At 41.6% G+C, this 18,627-nt stretch overlaps 1 protein-coding gene across 1 annotated transcript; it reads right to left on the reverse strand.

Moving 5' to 3' along the window:
• Positions 1-11,677: 11,677 nt before the first annotated feature.
• On the reverse strand, positions 11,678-18,245 carry LOC139651414 (cyclin-dependent kinase 9). Its single transcript, XM_071528316.1, has 8 exons — positions 18,178-18,245; positions 17,923-18,036; positions 16,842-16,923; positions 16,117-16,207; positions 15,067-15,233; positions 14,409-14,580; positions 13,854-14,002; positions 11,678-13,716 (listed from the first exon to the last, which is right to left on the reverse strand). The coding sequence occupies exons 1-8, from the start codon at positions 18,219-18,221 to the stop codon at positions 13,351-13,353; spliced, it is 1,185 nt and encodes a 394-aa protein (XP_071384417.1). The 5' UTR covers positions 18,222-18,245; the 3' UTR covers positions 11,678-13,350.
• Positions 18,246-18,627: the final 382 nt, after the last annotated feature.

Here is an 18,627-nt window from a genome sequence, read left to right on the forward strand (position 1 = left end):
CCGCTTAGTCCTCTTCAGGGTCACATGGGGGCTGGACCCTATCCCAGCATGCCTTGGGTGGAAGGCATTGAGACACCCTGGAATGGTATCAAACGGAGAAATGAGAAAGGCTTGATGACATCACACGTTGCCTTGGATACAGAAACTCTGCTGTTTCATGGGAAAGCATCGATTGGGTGATGCCACGCTTGATTACATTTTTTGGATGCTTCCCCAGTGTCCTCATTTATCGACGTCACTAACTGTTGCTATGAATTATGGGAAATGTCTCATAAAATTGAATCTAATGAGCACGAAATGTAGATTATGCATTGTGGACACAAATTATGTAGCCTAATGTATTTCTCTTACTTTTCATGCACAGAGTATATGTTTGCATCGTAATACATCATGCTCATTTCAAATTTTTGGATTACAAAATCCATAGACTAACATTTCAGGTATTAGCCAATACTGGAAGATGGCTCCGTTTCATCACTGGCCGCACCATATGCGCACACACACGCGCACACACACACACACACACACACACACACACACACACACACACAGCAGCTGCAGCAGGCACTAGATAAATGATTTTGAAAGACTGGCCCTGGGCATTTGCTTCTTTAATGAATATCGCTCACTACAATCTAAATGCTGACTTCTAGCATCAAAATATTAATATTTACAATATCTCCTTGTTATAGCTGCCCATCCTTCCTCCATGTCTTTTCTCTCTCAGAGAGGTGAAAAAGAGAAAGATGATACTATCTTCTTACTCTCTTTTTTACCAAATCCTGAACCCAGTGCACAGAAATGTCCACAGATCTTTGGAGCAGTGGATGCTTAATCCATAGAAAAGCCCCAATAACCATAAATTTGCTGCGCTTGAGTATCACTGTGTGTAATCAGAAACAGTTTCCAAACTTTTAACCACATTAAGCATTGCAGTTGCAGATTGATTTCTGTATTTAAGGGGAGTATAGAGTTAGAAATGCATTTTTTATGTCAACATTTAAAACATACAGTATGTTTCAGTTCTTCAAATGAGCCACAAAACCTCCAAAAGACCTGGAATAATGTTCAGTAAATCTTTTTCAGACTGAGAAATCTACAATATAAATCATCCACAGACTTCCAAATAACTCTCTAACATGTGAATGCATGATCCTTGCATACCTGCTTTGAATCAGTAGATCCTGCATATGATATGACTGATTATCCATAAGAAAATCATAAGGCCAGAAACAATGTGATGTTAATGTTCAGGCGAGAATAAGAAGAGGGGAATAGGTGAGGTGAGTGTGGAGGGTTACGGGTTTAGTTTAGTTTAATTTAGTGTAGTTTAATTTATTTGGACTTATGAAAACAAACGACAAGTGAAAAGCATATATAAATAATAATAAAACCTAACAATAATACATTAAGAGACTTAAAGAAAGAAGGGGAAAGAAATGTACATGTGCAGGTGAGGTAAAAAGCCCAAGATTAAGTTTCAAACAATGAGAGTTCATTTAAAGTAGAACACAATTACTGAAATATAGTTACATATTAGTATTTAGTAAACGGGTACAACAAATATGAATGAATCATCCAAATCTCCAGGAGCTCCTACGATATGTGTTCATCCCATGGAGATGCGCATAAACCCCAAATAAAAGATACGTTTATCTTCCCCAACAATACCGAACGCGTACATACTGAGCGGTTCAGATGCATTCCCCCAAAATTCTGTCTCTGAAAAGTCACGCCCCCGACAAAAGGCCAGCCGTCCCGCCGGCCACCAAGAGGGCACTCGGGCCGATAAAAATCTGCACTGACATTTCCCTCTCTCTTCTATCTGAAAGAGCCCAGGACTGACATTACAGCCTGAGCGTTTCAAAGGCTCCCAGTCTTTACATTCGGACCAAGGCCCCTCTCTCTCTCTCTGGGGACGCCGGCTTGGGGGGAAAAAAAATCGTATAAAGAAGGAGATGACAAGGAGCGTCTGAGACCTCAGAACGCGTCTCAACAAAGCGGGGGGGGGGGGAGGTCGCAATAAAGAAGGGGAGCTGCGATATAGAAAAAGGCGCGACCTCTGTGACCTTGCTTGTAAACTCAATAATCGCAAAAACCTGTGTCGTCGGATAGGAAACGTCCAAAATAGCCCAGAGGTAAAAAAAAAGGCTTTTTAAAGATTTTAAAGTTTGTATTCAAGGAGGAGTCGAGTGTGGCAGGATTCAGAAACCGGGTCAAGCCGTGTCCACAAAGCAATATGTTTTGATGTGTGTGTGGCAGAGGCTCTAACCTTGCTGTAATAGGTAATACTGACCCCAACACAAAGCTTTACTTTTACCCACATGACACTCAAGACTATATCAGGCTCTCTCTCTGTTCTTCTCTGTTTGCTCCATGCTGCCCCCTGCTGGTAGAACACCAAGGAGCCAATCCAGCTGAGATCACCCTTAAACTTGTCATCGTCCACGTTCATGTCAGCTATTATATGTAAAATCATAAAAATATATGAGATGTTTGACATAATCGGAAACTGGGGGATCTCTTTGCTCATTTTATATTCAGTGAGTTCAAAAAATATATCTGTTGTTGAGTTTTATGCTTATCTCTGTTATTTTTCTACTACTTCAGACCCATCTAGACTGTCACATATCTAATTCCATATATACCAAGTGTGTAATTTAAAGTAGCATTAAATCTTATATGCTGCTTATATGATTAGAAATTTGATCGTCTATCAAATAACCTGCTGACAGACGTCCTAGTCAAACTCATAATCCATCAATGTGAATCAAGCAATTCAATTTATTTATAAAATTCACTTCCGTGTTTCTGCCAGGCAATAACTTTCCAATGGGTTATCTATTTTTTGTTATGGCAGATCTGATTTGAGTTCTTAGTTTAAAGTCAGACTTTTTTCTGAGAATTCTGACTTCAAAGTAAGAACTCAAATACATTATTCACATGTGGGCCTAATCCTCTTCTGTAGGTTTAGAAATGTCATAACTGTCTGATGACTGGCTGTTTGTACAAAATTGAATCAACTCCCAAGCCAAACTCCCACCGAGACACACTGAGGCTCACAACCTCAAACTGATCCTGAGTCTGACCATCGGCCGCAGCCTCGTTGTCGATCTCATTTGCCCTTTACTTCTTAGAAGCTGGGATGACTTCTCGGTGTTAACAAAGTTTGCAAAAAAACAACTTTGTAAACAAGCGTCTTAATTCAATTTCCATGTAAGTCATATTTGTTTGAGTGGTTGGATTTAAAGTTATACATGCATCCATTTTCACAGCCTGTTTCATATTAGCATCACACTACTGGACTTGGCATTGCTTGTCATCCTTCTCTTCCCTAAACAGCTGCAGACATTTACTTGAAAACATAATAAAGCGTATTATTCATATCCTGAGACCTCATGCATTTGAAAATAAAATCATAAAACGCTAACAAAGACAAATTTCCATGAGAACAAACCTATCCACTGCCTTGTATTTAAACCTAAAATGCATGCTGGCGGTGCCTATATTGGCGGTGCCTATGTTTTATACTGTTCATTTAAATCAATGTTGTTGCTGGATTCCTGCATTTAACAGTGTGCATTTATCTTGTCCCTCTTCTTCCCCTTCTTTCATCTCATCTCAACTCAATCCTTCACTCAAATTTTCCCCTCTTCACTCTATACCCCCACTATTCATTCATCTGCTGTATTGCTTTACGGCACAAAGGGAGATTGCTTTATGGCACAAAACAGAAAGTGGGCGCTGTTCTTCTGGTGCAAACAGATCTAATGCTTTCCGAGTTCCTGGCAATGGCAAATGCTAGAACAAGGAAAAGGCAGATGGAAAAATAATTTCCAATATGTTTATCCTTTTTAGTAAAGATGCAATATCGTTTTTTTGCAGCAGGAAACAACAGGGCTTATGGGAAATGTGGTCATTCGCACTGACAATGCCACTGGTGTGAGACAGAGGCTACCAACCGTCTCCACCATGGTCTCATTTGTTTATGGTAATTATACCAAGATATCACAATTATGATTTTGACCATGATAAATCGATGTTTATAATGCTACATGTAGCACCTTTAAGAATAAAGAATAAACCACTGCTTTCTACTAATTTATTAGTCTAAGCCAGTGGTTCTCAACGTGGGGTCCGGGGACCACCAGGGGTCCCTGAAGGGGTTCCAGGGGTCGCCGGGAAATTGATGAATTGTTAAACTTCACCATTATTTCATTTATAAGAAGTTAACACAGTTAGAGAATGTAGAAGAATGACTGTTTTGATCATAGTTTCTCTTTTATCTCTCTACCTACAATACAGATAGACATGGAATTCCGGACAAAATTATATCCAATGGTAAATATATTCTCAGATTTGGGTCTGAGAGACAAAATCTCATCAAATAGAGGTCAGTGGCTCTCATGTGGACTAAATTAGGGGTCCTTTATATGAAAAAGGTTGCGAGTCACTGGTCTAAGCATCGTGTGTTGGTCAGGTGGAGAGACGGGCTGTGGCCCTCTGCCCCCCCCCCCCACACACACAGAGCAGATGGAGCGCTCAATAAGAGTTTATAACAGCAGGGGGCAGCGCAGGGAGAGAGAGACTCGGGCCAAATCCAGGGCAAGAGGAGGAGAGGAAAGAGGGAGGTGAGGACAGAGGCAAGAAACAGAACAAATATGTGAAATATGTTTAAACTATGAAAACGAAAGTGATTGATTACTATTACTGTTCCAAGATCAATCTGAGCATGTCAAATAGTTTGTGCTGTACAAGCAATTTAAAAGACGTGGTGTAATATTTCAGATTTGTCTGAAAGGGCAAAGGTGTAAATAATATATAAAATACAAATCATATATGTATAATGTATACAGGAATATACAGTATAGAATAAAGTCGCCAATGACTTTATTCTATAGATTGACTAGTGAAGTTAGGGGAGACCGGGGTAAGACGAACCAGTGGTTAAGTTCAACCACCCCTGTATCCTAGCAACGGTAAGCAATAAAAGTCATGGAATATTGAGTTGTTGGATAATATTGTTTACAAAACACATTTGCATTTAGTTTGCAGCAATGTCCATTTAAAAAAAAATTGGTTTTGCATCTTTTATTTTCAAGACTTTTCAAATAATGTTACTTGTAATGTCAAATAATATCACATTTAACTCAGGTTGGTTTGCAAAATGACATGCAAGAACATTTTAATACTGTTCTACTGCACTATTAATGTTATGACATAAACTATTGAAAAATAAGCCAAAAAATAGTTTTAATAAAGATGTTTTAAAGTGACAACACTGTATCCAATCTCATTTGACATAGAAATCGTTTATTTGTATTTTATTCAGACTCCAACATGAATAATTCAGCGGCTCAATTTACCCCCTTGCTTGGATCAACCTACCCCCACTCTGGGGCAAATTGAGCCAAGGGACCACTTTTTTTTTTTTTTTGTAGTTTCATTCTTCTTTCATTTCGTTTTGTCAACATCCTGAAATATTCGTGGAAGTATTTGTTCTCTTACTTCTCTCATTTTTCAACATTTTAGTAAAAACTGGCTCATCTTACCCCGCTCTCCCCTATATCGGATTCCAGTGTCTTTAAATAATGTAAAGAGTTATAAGTGATGTTATGAGTTTTTCAGAGTCACTCCATTAAATACCCTTTATACACTGGTTTGACTGGGACCATATTAAACCTGATTCAAGTCTCAGTCCTCTAAGTCCTTGAAGTTTCATGTTAAGTTTGATCTAACTTTATCTTTTGAGTTTTAGCATGTCAAACATACAGTGACTTTCATATTACGACTATAGTTCGTACAGTATGTGCTTGTGTGTTTATCTAAATCTGTGTGAGGGACAACTCACACACACACACACACACACACACACACACACACACAGAGCACCCCAGGAATTTGACAGCTCCAGAGTGTGTGCCCTTTGATTGATGAGCCCCGTTCCCAATGTTTTTTCATCCAAACCAGTGGGAGTCTAACTGCCTCGTGCATTTTAATACCAAACAAAACATTATCCGGAGCAGTCCCACCGCTGACTCCCTCTCCCCTGATTTCATCACTCATCTCTCCGCCGCGCCACATGACTCCAAGAGACGCAGAGAGGGGTGTGTAGAGATGGAGGGATGAGAAAGGAGGGGGGGGGGGGGACCCGAGGATGGAGGGCAGGGGCCGTTAGAGGATGGTAATCTTACACACGGATGCGTGGCTGCGGGGAAATTCCCAGGAGTTTTGTGGAAACGGTGGTCTTATCTGTTATTGGATTAGCATCTTTGAATTTGTTGTGAAGTCTTGACTTTTGGTGTTTAGATTTTGTGTTGTTTCACTTCTGATCGCTGTGAAATGGTAACTGATGCAATATTTATAACCAAAATATGAAAAAAATAAAGAAAAATACCCACATAAGGTGTAAATATGGACATAAACTGGGATGTAATAGAGGATAAATCTGCCTAAACTCAGTTTATCCACATTTTTATTTGCAGTTTACCACCTTTTTAAGCCTGACATGAATCTATATCTGATAAACTCATAGTATGCATTTTATGAAGTAGTATCAAACTGATATGAATTGTGAGAATAAGGTGTTTTAAAGGAGCAAAAGTATGAATTAATGCTTTTCACAGGCTCCAGAATCTCTCAGAAATACTGAATCAATGTAAGCTCTAACTGATTTTTTTCTACAGGCAAAAAAGATAGAAAAGATGATTAACTTGTCCCCTCGTTACCATAATATCTGGCATATTAACCAGTTCTATTTTTGATAGATAACTGTCAGATGCTGCTTGGCTGAAACTGTCACTCTTTCATTTCTTCCAGTTTTTCCTTTATTTTGGGCAGACACCTCATGCTGCGACTCTGCTGGTCGTCTTCTCAACATGGCCTGTCTGCAGTATCAAAACCAGGGAAGTTCTCTCTCTAGGATTTCATTAAGTCAGCGGTTCTCAACGTGGGGTCCGGGGACCACCAGGGGTCCTTGAGGGGGTTCCAAGGGGTCCCCGGGCAAATTGATGAATTGTTAAACTTCAGCATTATTTCATTTACAAGAAGTGAACACAATTAGAGAATGTAGAAGAATGACTGTTTTGATCATAGTTTCTCTGTTCTCTCTCTACCTACAATACAGATAGTGATGGGATTCTGGACAAAATCATATCTAACAAAGGGGGTCTGTGGCTCTAATGTGGACTAAATTAGGGCTCCTTGATAGTACTAAAAAGCCCTAGGTTTTTAGTATTCATGTTTTTTGTTGTGGTGAATACACAGATCGAGTCTCTCTCCCTAAAACCCATCTCACCGCTCCACTTCAAAGCCAGCCTCTCCAACCCTGCAGAAAGGCGTCCGGCGGGAAAAAAAAACGGCATCAGTAACCGTAAGCTGCCATTAGCTCCCGGCAGCTCTCTCTCTCTCGGCAGATGAAGTCCGCCCTCAGGAGTGAAAAGCAGAGGAGAAAAAGGGTCTGGAGAGCCGCTAATGGCTCGATGTGGCCCCCTGACTGTGTTCATTTCAGAGCAACCCGAGCTCATCCTCTCCCTACTGGGCGGGCTAATGCAATTACACCCCCGCATCTGCAGGGGGCTCCCTCTGTCTCTATCCTGCTCCCTGCGTGACTTCATATGTGTTTGCGCGAGCGTGTACGAGTCCGTATGCGCACGCGGGTGTGCGCGCGCGTGCGAGTGCGTCGGTGCGCAGGGGGAGAGGTAGGCAGTGGGATTGGTAGGTCTTACGCTCGCGATTTACGGTTAATCAATCATCGCGCCGCCTTAATGACACCCTGCTGCTTCCCTAATGTCTTCTGGCAGAGGCGGCCCGCCGCTGGCACGGAGCTCACGCAGGCACACATATGGCCGCCTCGAGTGAGTGACAGGACCCCTTTTCGCGCGTGGTGCCCCCGCGCGCGCCGGATGCCATCAGCCGCGTACAGCCGCCGCTGGCTAGGGTTGAAAAGGGGGGGAGTGGGGGGGGGGAGAAAGAGAGTGATGGAGAGAGCACGAGAGTCTCCCTCCCGCCTGCCAGAAGTGAATCTGTCAGGAACGACGCGAGTATAGTGATATGTGAGGAAAGTGTTACCGTGCTTGGCAAACACCTCCCGCCAAAATACAGTGTGAAAGCGAGTTCATTATCTTGTTTCAAAATTAGCATTTGGAATTTGGATGCTGTTGTGAATTAGCTGTGTTTCCTGCAGGCATGAGTGACACCTGTGCTTGCTGTTCGTGTGTATGGGGGTACAGTTATTATGACTCTAAAGCAGTGATTCTCAACCCTTTTCATATGAAGGAGCCCTAATTTAGTCCACATTAGGGCCACGGACCCCTATTTGATGAGATTTTGCCTCTCAGACCCAAATCTGAGAATATTTTTACTGTTAGATATGATTTTGTCCAGAATCCCATGACTATCTGTATTTTAGGTAGAGAGAGATAACAGAGAAACTGTGATCAAAACAGTCATTCTTCTACATTCTCTAACTGTGTTAACTTCTTGTAAATGAAATAATGGAGAAGTTTAACAATTCATCAATTTGCTGGGGACCCCCCTGGAACCCCCTCAAGGACCCCTGGTGGTCCCCACACCCCACGTTGAGAACCACTGGCTTCGACGACCAACAGAGTCGCAACATGAGGTGTCTGCCCAAAATAAAGGAAAAACTGGAAGAAATGAAAGAGTGACAGTTTCAGCCAAGCAGCATCTGACAGTTATCTGTCAAAAATAGAACTGGTTAATATGCCAGATATTATGGTAACGAGGGAACAAGTTCATCATCTTTCTTGCTTTCGCTTGTTTTCCTTTTCTTTTTCCTTTTTTGTTACTTTGAAGAAAAAAAATCAGTTTAACAATTCATCAATTTGCTGGGGACCCCCTGGAACCCCCTCAAGGACCCCTGGTGGTCCCCGGACCACACGTTGAGAACCACTGCTCTAAATGAAGGACGAAACGTTGTGATTTTCAGTTTTCAGAAGCAGAGTTAATTACGACTACAGCATTGAGCACCAACACCTTAACCTACCCCACTACCATCAAAACTGATTACACATGATATCTGTTCATATGTCACTTAAACCTTGGCATCTGTTACAGCATATCATAATATGTTGTAGTCAATATCAGTATCAGTCCACTTCAGTAGCGATTAGTACCGGTCTAGTTGAGACCAACACTTAAAGGTCCAATCTGTAATTGCTTTATGGTAATCCACTACTGGCTTCATTTACATATTTATTTAATGGATTAAAGGCATTTTTTCACTCTAAAATTAATTAAGATGACAATACGTGACAGCAAGTGATGAGCACATGAACTTTTAGGCTGCAAAAGTTTTGTTTTCATTTGTAATATTTGTACATACTGGGCTATTGAATGATGATGAGTTACAAAAACATTATTTTCCATGTAAAATACATACTCTTCAAGAACATATTTGAATGTACACAAAATTTAAATAGTCAATATTGTATTTTAAAGGAGCCTACATGCAGTTTCATTACATTACATCCTGTGTATAAAAACCATGTGGCAACTAGCAAAGACAGCTGACACAGGGGAATAGATCCCACCTGAACTATGTAGCTATAGTATCTAAGGCTGGCTCAGTATGTCAGTTACACCCTCAGATGCTTAGAATGGGCATTAGAGGAAGAAAAGCCCTTAACTCTGAGGGAGCAGGCTGATAACAAGGAAACAACCAGGGAGAGCACATTACTAGAAGAATAGCAGAGAGGAAGGAGCTCCAGGTGTGATAACAACTTCACAGAAAGAAGAGCAGCTATGCAGAGACTGGCTTTATCATCTACTGTATATTCCCTATTGATTTGCATTGTGAACACGATTGTGTGGCACTCGGTCCAGCCACCAAGGAAACTCCATACCATGACAAAGTGAGAGGTCTTAACTAATCATGTCACAGCATATCTTTGGTAGCAGCAAAGTCAGTCACCCAAGTAGTGTGTGATTGTTGGTACAATACAGCTTCTGAACATCTGACCATATGAATGGATGTTTAAATGAACTGATATTCCCCTGTAAGTTTGTTCTGACAAGACTGACTCAAGGACCAACTGATTCAAATTTTTCAAACCTTGTAATTGTGGTGGTGATGTTCACTTTATTTCTTATATTTCGTGCACAGAATTTCTATCCCTATGCAGTTAATAGGAAAACACTTTTTTGCATCACTAATGCATAACATAAGTGTCTTCTCTAGCCTGCGTGTATGATGATTATGAATAAATCGCAAGTATGATCATAATCGTGGCATCTGTGTTTCTTTTAAATATCATTCGAGTATCTTAATCATTGTCATCAACCCATGACATATAGAAATATGAGAACATGTAACAGTTAATGAGAAGTAATAGAAATCCACACAGCAGAACAAAAGTATCAAAGTACAAAACATACAGAAAACCTGTTCAGATGTGTGTGTGTGTGTGTGTGTGTGTGTGGATCTCAGTTACAAAGAATTCGGGGCTTTTGGCTCCACTTTCCTCTGAACAAATGCAAAGTATGCGGCCCTGCGATGTCCTAGAGAGGAAATCTAGATTGAGGGCCCTTGTGAATCTCAAACCTCCCAAACTGCCATGGCACTTGGCCCCTAAACAAACCCCCTGAGCCGGGTTCACAACCTCGGCCCGTGCTTAAAACACCACGCCGTCATCTCGCATCTTTTGGGGCCCCTCTCACTCCGCACAGATGATCAATACTGCCGTCTCCATGGCGAGGAGCTGGGAAAAAGTCCCATTTGCATGCAGGCGGCTGCGACCGGGGAAGGGCCCCCCCCCATCTGTCCGCCGGAGCGCTTCCTAATTTATGTTGGTTGTTGGTTGTCGTCGTTGTCACATCCAGCTACCCCCCCCCCTCTCCCCCCTCTCCCCCCTCCTCAGTAGAAGTGACAGCGGAGTAGCTCTGGAACTAAAAGAGCAATCCATCATCTGTTTAGAGCTCCAGTTTGACACACAGGCTGGGAGGAATAAAAAAAAAAAACGATGGGCCCGAGGTGATCCATGTGACATTATGTGCAACTTAACAGATACATGCATATTGACAAATGAGTCTACAAGCCTGCTGTTCATATGGTTTTCAAATGTTTTCACTGCTGCGGATTTAGTAGGATGGGAGAATTAAGGCTTTGTTTCATTGCAACAAGGATTCTCTATTTTCTCTAGTCCTTCATACAAAATACATGATTTCTGCTTCTAAAATCAGTTCAATACTCCTTCAAAGTTCCATGGAATTTGGCCATAGTGGCGCGTACCTTTAATTAATGCGGTTTCTGTCACTTAGAAATGGTATTCAGTGTAATTATTTCTCTTTCATGAGTGGGGAGAAGGCAAATCAGCACTAGACGTTTCTGTGACTAGTCATTTGTGAATGACAGATGACACACCGCCCCTGAACGTGTTTTAAACATTCGCTACGCCTGCTAATAGGGATAAAGAGCTAAAATATGCGGACAGAATGTCTAAAGCTTTTCCCTTCGTTTTATTCTCGCTAGAACTCGAGCAGGTATTTTCCTATGAGATTTGTTAAGGGTGGTGACAAGTAGTGATGTAGTGCAAGTACTGTATGTCTCCTATTTAATAGGATACTGCCATCTACTGGTGGGAGTTCATCAGTGTTTCACACACTCCAGAAGAGTCTCATGTATCTACAGGGCGTCCAATATACCCACAACAGTGACACGCTTGTCTCTGGCTTCAGTGAAGTTTATTTTCCTATCAGATGTAGAATACAAAAATAGTAGACACCATTATGATCATACAAAGGAAATATGAAAAAAAAAAAAAAAAAAAAAAAATCAGCCACATTACAAAACCTGAAGACAGTTTTAACTGACTGTTGTGTAGGGCACAGTACTTTTCAATGAATAATTCCAGGTACCTGGTGTTTTAAACTTTTGGACATTTGTCCATGGTGTCCTCAGCTGCATATCAACAAGCTGGATTTTCCACTGAGTTTTACCCAACTTAAAGTATTAGTTTCATTCCCAATTCCAGAGCCAGAACTAACAAGTCGATCTAAACGATCTAAAGTCACTGAACTTGAGTCTTGCGCTTACTTTTTAGGATGTGCATCCCATATGCTCCGTTTCATAGTAATCCAAAAATCACTATGTGAATGAAGAACAATTTAAAGAACTTTAAAGAACACCTTCAAACTTACAAAACATTGGTCCAGTGTGCGAGGCTGAAATCACCACTCCATGTTATGCAAATGCAACAGTATTAAATAGAGATGCATCAATGATTTTTGACTGCTGATGATAATTCTGAGCATTATGGTCAAGTTTTTATAACATGTTACATGTGAAATTCTCAGATACCCTTATTTAGTCAGGTTTTATCTCACAGCAGTACTGGTATCGGTGTATCCTTCACTTTAAATCCTGTTATATCAATGGATAGAGGATTAGGATGCAGGCTCGGAAAAGAGGCAAAACGTTTATTTTCTACCCAAAGACACAAGTTTTCTTATATTTTTAGCCTCTGCAGACAACACTCATATTCATGCCTGGCAGGCAGACTTCAGTGTTAACGTAGCAGGTGGGCAAATGGCTAGGCTGAAAACTCATGAATATCAATTCAAGCCAGAATATTCACAACTACCGATTACTGCTTTTTAATAAGGAGCTGGAGTATGAATATTTGTCTCTGCTTCAGTAACTTCACTAGAAGGAAGCGAAGGAGAGTCAGAATGGTATATTTCGGTATGTAGCTGAACAGCAGGGTGGCACAGTGAGCAGGGAGACCATCCACCACCCAAAGGCCCCTAGTTCAAACCCCTGTCATCCACCCTGCTGAAGCTTCCTCCAGCAACACTGAATCCCTACCAGCTCCAGGCTGCTGTTCTGTAGCTGAGCCTGACCTCTGACCCCCCCGTGGAGGAGAAATGTGAGGAGAGAATTTCCCTACAGGGTGCAATAAAATATCACATCACTGTTATCATTATTACCTGCTAGAAAAAAAACAAAAACTGTGCATAACACTGAAATACTGACTGCACATGTGCTCCAAATTCTATGGTCCTCTCCTCGTTTAACCCGGAGCAACATCCGTCCTCTTTCGGACAGGATCGGCCGTGCAAACAAACATACAAGCGGCCAAACAAAAACAAATGAGGGGAACACGCTATTGAAACAGTCCTAAGTCCAAGCTCTAGCAGAACACTCTGAGTGGCCAGAGCAACAAAACAGAGCAGAGCAAGGTAGGAACAGTGAACAAAAAGCCTGTAGAGACGTCCCCGCTCCAAACAGAAATGAACGCCACAGCTCCCCCTCCACATCAGGCCGGCTGGATGACAGAGTTTGTCATTTGTGGCGGAGCAAATGTCTGTTGGTCTTTCCTTCCCGTTCCGCTAAAACACGCGATCGAACTCCGTCTGACTCGTGGTGGCCGGGTTTCTGTTCTGGTTGGGCTGCTGCTGGGGCATGTGGCCTCTCCGGCGGGGCGGGGCCAGATACTCGAACATGGAGGTGTTGTGGGTGGAGAGCATGTTCTTCAGGTCGGACGGCATGGGGTCGGACCAGAAGAAGTCGTGGTTGAGCGCGTCGTCGCTGTCCGTGCGCTGCGACGGGTCCAGGACCAGGAGCTTGTCGATCAGGTCCAGGGCGTAGGGGTCTTTGACGTAGGCTTTGAGGCGATCCTTCACTTTCCGCTTCTGGCCTTTAGGCAACTCCATTTTCTGGTAGAGCTCGTATTTCTTGTCCACACCGGGCCAAACCTGACAGAAGGAGAACACGGTTCAGGATACATTTAAGCATGAACACAAATCAAGATGTAAATTTTTAAAAAGGATGCATTTCTAAGCACAGAGTCATTTCTGAGGTAAAGTAATGCAACTTCAACTTCAAATCTTACCTCAGCGGTGATGGAACCACAAAGCTGGCTGATCAGAGTAAGCTGGTGCTGCTCTGTGTTCCCCTGCATGATGGGACTTCTGGTCCACATCTCCGCCATGATACAGCCTGCGCCCCACAGGTCAATGGGGGGGCCATAGTCTCGCTCGCCTACCAAAAAAAAAAAAAAAACAGGCTTTATTAGGGACCACATGCACAAGGGTTGATCTAGAAACATCTAAAACAATGGTCCCAAAAATGGGGTCTGGGGACACAGAGAATATACAGTGGCTGGCAGAAACAAAGTCTGGGAACAGGTAAAGACCAAAGACTGTATATATACCAAGGCGTTCAAATGTTATCATCTTTAAAGTTACTGCCAATTTTACATGCATTTAGAGGTTTGCGTCCTTGATTACTCACAATCATTTCTATTCTACAAGTGCAATGGAAAGAGTGGTCAAAAAGAGCCTGCAATCTGCAACCAGGACAGACCACATTGAGCTAACAGACCACGGTCATTCTGCCAGGCTCCATGTGAAATGAGCTGCCGGGCCGAGGCCAAGTCGTCTCTTACCTAGCAGCAGCTCTGGCGGTCGGTACCAGAGCGTGACCACGCGGTTGGTGTAGCGGTTACCCTGGCTGTTTTTAGCCAGGCTGAAGGCGCGCGCCAAGCCGAAGTCGGCCAGCTTCAGCACGCCGTCTCTGGTGATGAGCACGTTGGCTGCCTTCATGTCCCGGTGGAGGATCTGGGCCAAGAGAGGGGCGGCAAGTCAATTTATTCTGCTTTAAAGAAACTGACGTGAGCTCAAATACAAGTGCTGCTTTATGGTGCATCAAGGTTCAAAAGTAGAAGCTCCCTGGTGTCCGAGGGATCTTAAACAATTCCGTATTTGAAGGTTTAAAATCTTCTATAGAGGTGATTTGGGAGCGAGAGGAAAAACCTGTCTCGTTAAATCTGGGATGCCGACTTGATGTTGAGTAGGAGATGCAGTGTGCCACCAAACGGAGCCATATTCTGGCAAATCCCAAATAATTAACACTTATTTCAGTTGTGAGTAAAACAGATGGCGTCCTTCTGCACCAATGAGAACAACTGAATAGAGTTCAGCCAGTTCAGTGTGAGCTTTCTCCTTGCACAAGCCACAAGCTAGAGCATCAATGCCGTCTTAAATCTATCAAAGACCAAAAAAGAAAGTAATTCCAGTGGGCCGTCACCTTGGGTAATGCCTCACCTTGTTTCTGTGGATGTAGTAGAGTCCGTTGAGCAGCATCTGCATCACCTTCTTGATCTCTGCCAAGGTGAACTTGACGTTGGCGTTGCTCAGCAGCCCGGCCAGGTCGTGCTCACAGAAGTCAAACACCAGGTAGATGCTGCCTTTGTATCTGTTGAACTGAGTGGCTGGCGGAAGGATAGAGGGGAGATGAATGAAGGAACGGGTCTACAGACTAAACCGATGAGAGACATGTACACACATTCACAAGTCGAGAGTTTTTAAAATAAAAACAGATTACAACTTCAATGCATTTTTTAAGTAGAGAATATATACATGGTTAGAATTTATATCAGTATATCAATGTGTATAGCAGTGTTAGTGCTTAAAGAGTTTGCATGGTTGATGAACTGCAGTAAATAAAAGGCTGAAAAAATCACCCTATTCTGAGGACTGCACACACATACTAATGACTGACACTGTCTTAACCTCAATGTTTACACTTCCTTTGTTAGTTTATGCATATAAATGACCCTTGGCAGTGAGAAGTCTGATGAAGGTCCAATTGACCAAAGTGTCACATTTAACTCTAGTAGCATGTCTGCAACAATATATTGGATTGCTTTTGTGATTTCTTGGTTTCTCTGAAAATTAAGAGTGTCAAAAGTTAGAAAAACCATCCTAACATTTTTTGGCACTCAGTTTTGATATTATTTGGTTAAACCTAAAAAGCACAGAATACAAAGATTGCGCTCGGTTCGATTTTTGAATCAGTAGAGTCAAAACTAAGGAGAAAGTAGACTGAAGTGTCTGGTTAAAAAGTAATTTAATCATTGTGTTCGTGCAACAATGCATAACAGCGTACTTTGATCTGAAAGTTGTACATGGCAAGCAAAATGCATGCAGGTAGGAGGGTGTAGACACACACACACACACACACACACACACGTAAAAGCCCCTCGCAAACAAATCACAAACGAGTGGGCCAGAGCAGTGATTAAGAAATACAAAGACACACAAATAAATTGACTGCTGTAGCAAGGTCACAGATTGGAGAGTTGTGACACCAACCTTTGGTTCGGCAGATCTCAATCAGATTCACCACATTCTCATGTTTCAGCAGCTGGAGGATCTTGATCTCTCTCAGAGCTGTGATCGGGAACTGGAACGAAACAGCCAGAAGGCAAAGTCTATCAGTGACAATACACTAGGGCTGGACGATATGGTTGAAGTCAATATCAGGATAATCATAAGGATTTTTTTTCGATATCGATATAGATGACGATATGGCTCACATAAGCGAAATCACGTTAAATAATCAAATTAATGTTCATCATATTGAACCGCATAGTAATGTTTGGTGTGATGTCAAACTAAACTGAAATTTTCACATAATATTCCTACCATACTTCATTTTGTCTGAGTTTCTAAATAAAATTAGCTTGTTCTCATCAGTTCAGACAGCAGAATTGTGCGTCTCGATATCCCAAAATCACCACAATATAATCCCACTGAAAGACGATAAACCATAATATTGAATTATCGTCCAGCCCTGCTATACACTAACACAAATTCAGCATTTTGTTAACACTTATCCTTGTGTCAGCAAAATTACGTATTGGGATAATTTTCACAGGGTATGGGTGGGGGGTGTAACATTGGCAGTAGGGACGCACCGATATGTCACACACTTCTAGAAAAAAAGGTCACAAAAATGCCATTTCCACAATCTGACGAATATCGGCAGTAAAGTGCATCCATAATTTGCCCATGAACATTTCTGAATGGTCTCTTACCCCTTCTTTCTCATTTTCCATCAAGACCTTCTTCAATGCCACCTTCTTCCCAGTCGTTCTGTGCTTTGCTTTGAACACTTCCCTGTAGGACAGAAATGCATCACAAAAGATAGCATTTAATAAAGCGGTTAGCCTCTGCGGTATTAAGCTAAATATGTTAGTAAATATTCTTGTGACTGAGTAGCAGATTTTGAGCATCCACAGTTAGAGATAAGAAGAAACTATATAAGCTATAGTGTAAACTACTTAAGTAAACAATTGCTATTTAAACTAATTATGTACATTTCCACTTCGATATATGCTGTATGTGGATTGGAAGTGATACTGCATTTACACTTTGGTATGAGTGTGGCCAAATGTGTCTCCTAAAGTGGTTTGGGCAATCATACCTTGTACAATGACTTAAGACTATTCAGTCCTCATTTTGACAATGTAAGCCACTGAATACATAATCAAAACTGACCGTCTTACTTATCAGCAAACCACTTTATTAGGTACACCTATCATCTGTTGCTATGGTCCATTTATCATAAAGGCCAACAGCTTGTGTGTTGTGAGATGCCCCTATGCACACTACTGCTTTAAAGAGAGCTTTTAGTGGAGCATTTGTGGCCTTTCTGTTAGCTTGAACAAGTCTGCCCATTCCCTCGCTGTCTGGAGGAGCAGCTATTCTTGTTAACGAGCAGGTGTGCTTAATGTGGCCGGTGAGTGTACACTGACTGACGTCACGTTATCTGGGCTAGTTGTGCCCATAAGACTAGGAAGAAGCAACTGGCTAACCAGTTTTATAGGATGAAATGTTACCAAAATGTGCTACTTGGTAGTTTAAGTTAGAACCTAACGATTTGAAAGTATTAAGTTATGTTTTCTAGGTATTTATGTTTGTGTGTTCAGGTATGTGAGGGGGAAGAGAGATTATGAGAGGATGTGTTTGTCTATGTCTTTGTTTACTTATTCCTCGTTATCAGCTATGCTAATGTTAGCTGCAGTGAACCCAAACCTAGCTAATGCTGGTTGTACGAACACACAACACGCATTCGTGAATATTTTCACACGTTCAGGTGTTTAATAAACTGCTCACCCAAAGGTCCCCTGGCCTATTTTGGCCAGTTTTTCGTATTTGGAGAACTCGTCACAGAAAGGAAATTCAACTCCATCGTAGTATTTGGACATTATGGCGGCCTCCCGGTCGGGCCTAAAGAGAAGACACTTTTAAGACTTCATTCGAAACCATGACATTTGCGTGAAATTACGGTTGTATACAGAACATGACACTAGATGATTAAATCAATGAAAAACACAAGGTTTATAAATATATATGTATATATATTCATACTTTTCAGCCCCGCCGCTGGCGTTGCTAGTTTTCTCTCGCTGCATCCTTGTAGCTCTCCACGGTGTGCTGCCTTCACGTGCACCTCTCAAGCCCCTTTGACTGGTCGGCGTCTTCAGGTGATTTTGGTTGAAATACAAACAAAATAGACCCTGTAACAAAAGTAGTTCTGTGGTGTCATTTTAGAAATAAAGCGACACAAAGTGTGCTGCAGCACACTGAATAAGATAAAATGTGTGTCAGCTATTAAATTGGTGTTTTAATTAATTCAATAAAACAATGTGTAACAACTACAAGTTCAAACAAAGAGTGCAAATAGAAACAGACAACACTAATTATGTATAATAATAATAATAATAATAATAATAACAATAATAATAATAACAATAATAATAACAATAATACATTACTTTTGCCATACGTTTTTGACAGCTTCTATGTGCTCTCTCCCGT

Source organism: Centroberyx affinis, unplaced genomic scaffold (assembly GCF_046629955.1).
Source record: "Centroberyx affinis isolate AG114_WGS23_722 - 3 ecotype Tasmania unplaced genomic scaffold, CSIRO-AGI_Caff_v1 ptg001655l_1, whole genome shotgun sequence".
NCBI classification, from domain to species: Eukaryota; Metazoa; Chordata; class Actinopteri; order Beryciformes; family Berycidae; genus Centroberyx; species Centroberyx affinis.

What these genes read in the sequence shown, in the direction of transcription:
- LOC139651414 (XM_071528316.1), bottom strand. Translation starts at nt 18,221, where the DNA reads ATGCAGCGAGAGAAAACTAGCAACGCCAGCGGCGGGGCTGAAAA. An exon ending in GCCAGCGGCGGGGCTGAAAA is followed by an intron (nt 18,037 to 18,177) that starts GTATGAATATAT and finishes TCTTCTCTTTAG; the next exon opens with GCCCGACCGGGAGGCCGCCA. An exon ending in ACCGCCAGAGCTGCTGCTAG is followed by an intron (nt 14,003 to 14,408) that starts GTAAGAGACGAC and finishes TTTTTTTGGTAG; the next exon opens with GCGAGCGAGACTATGGCCCC.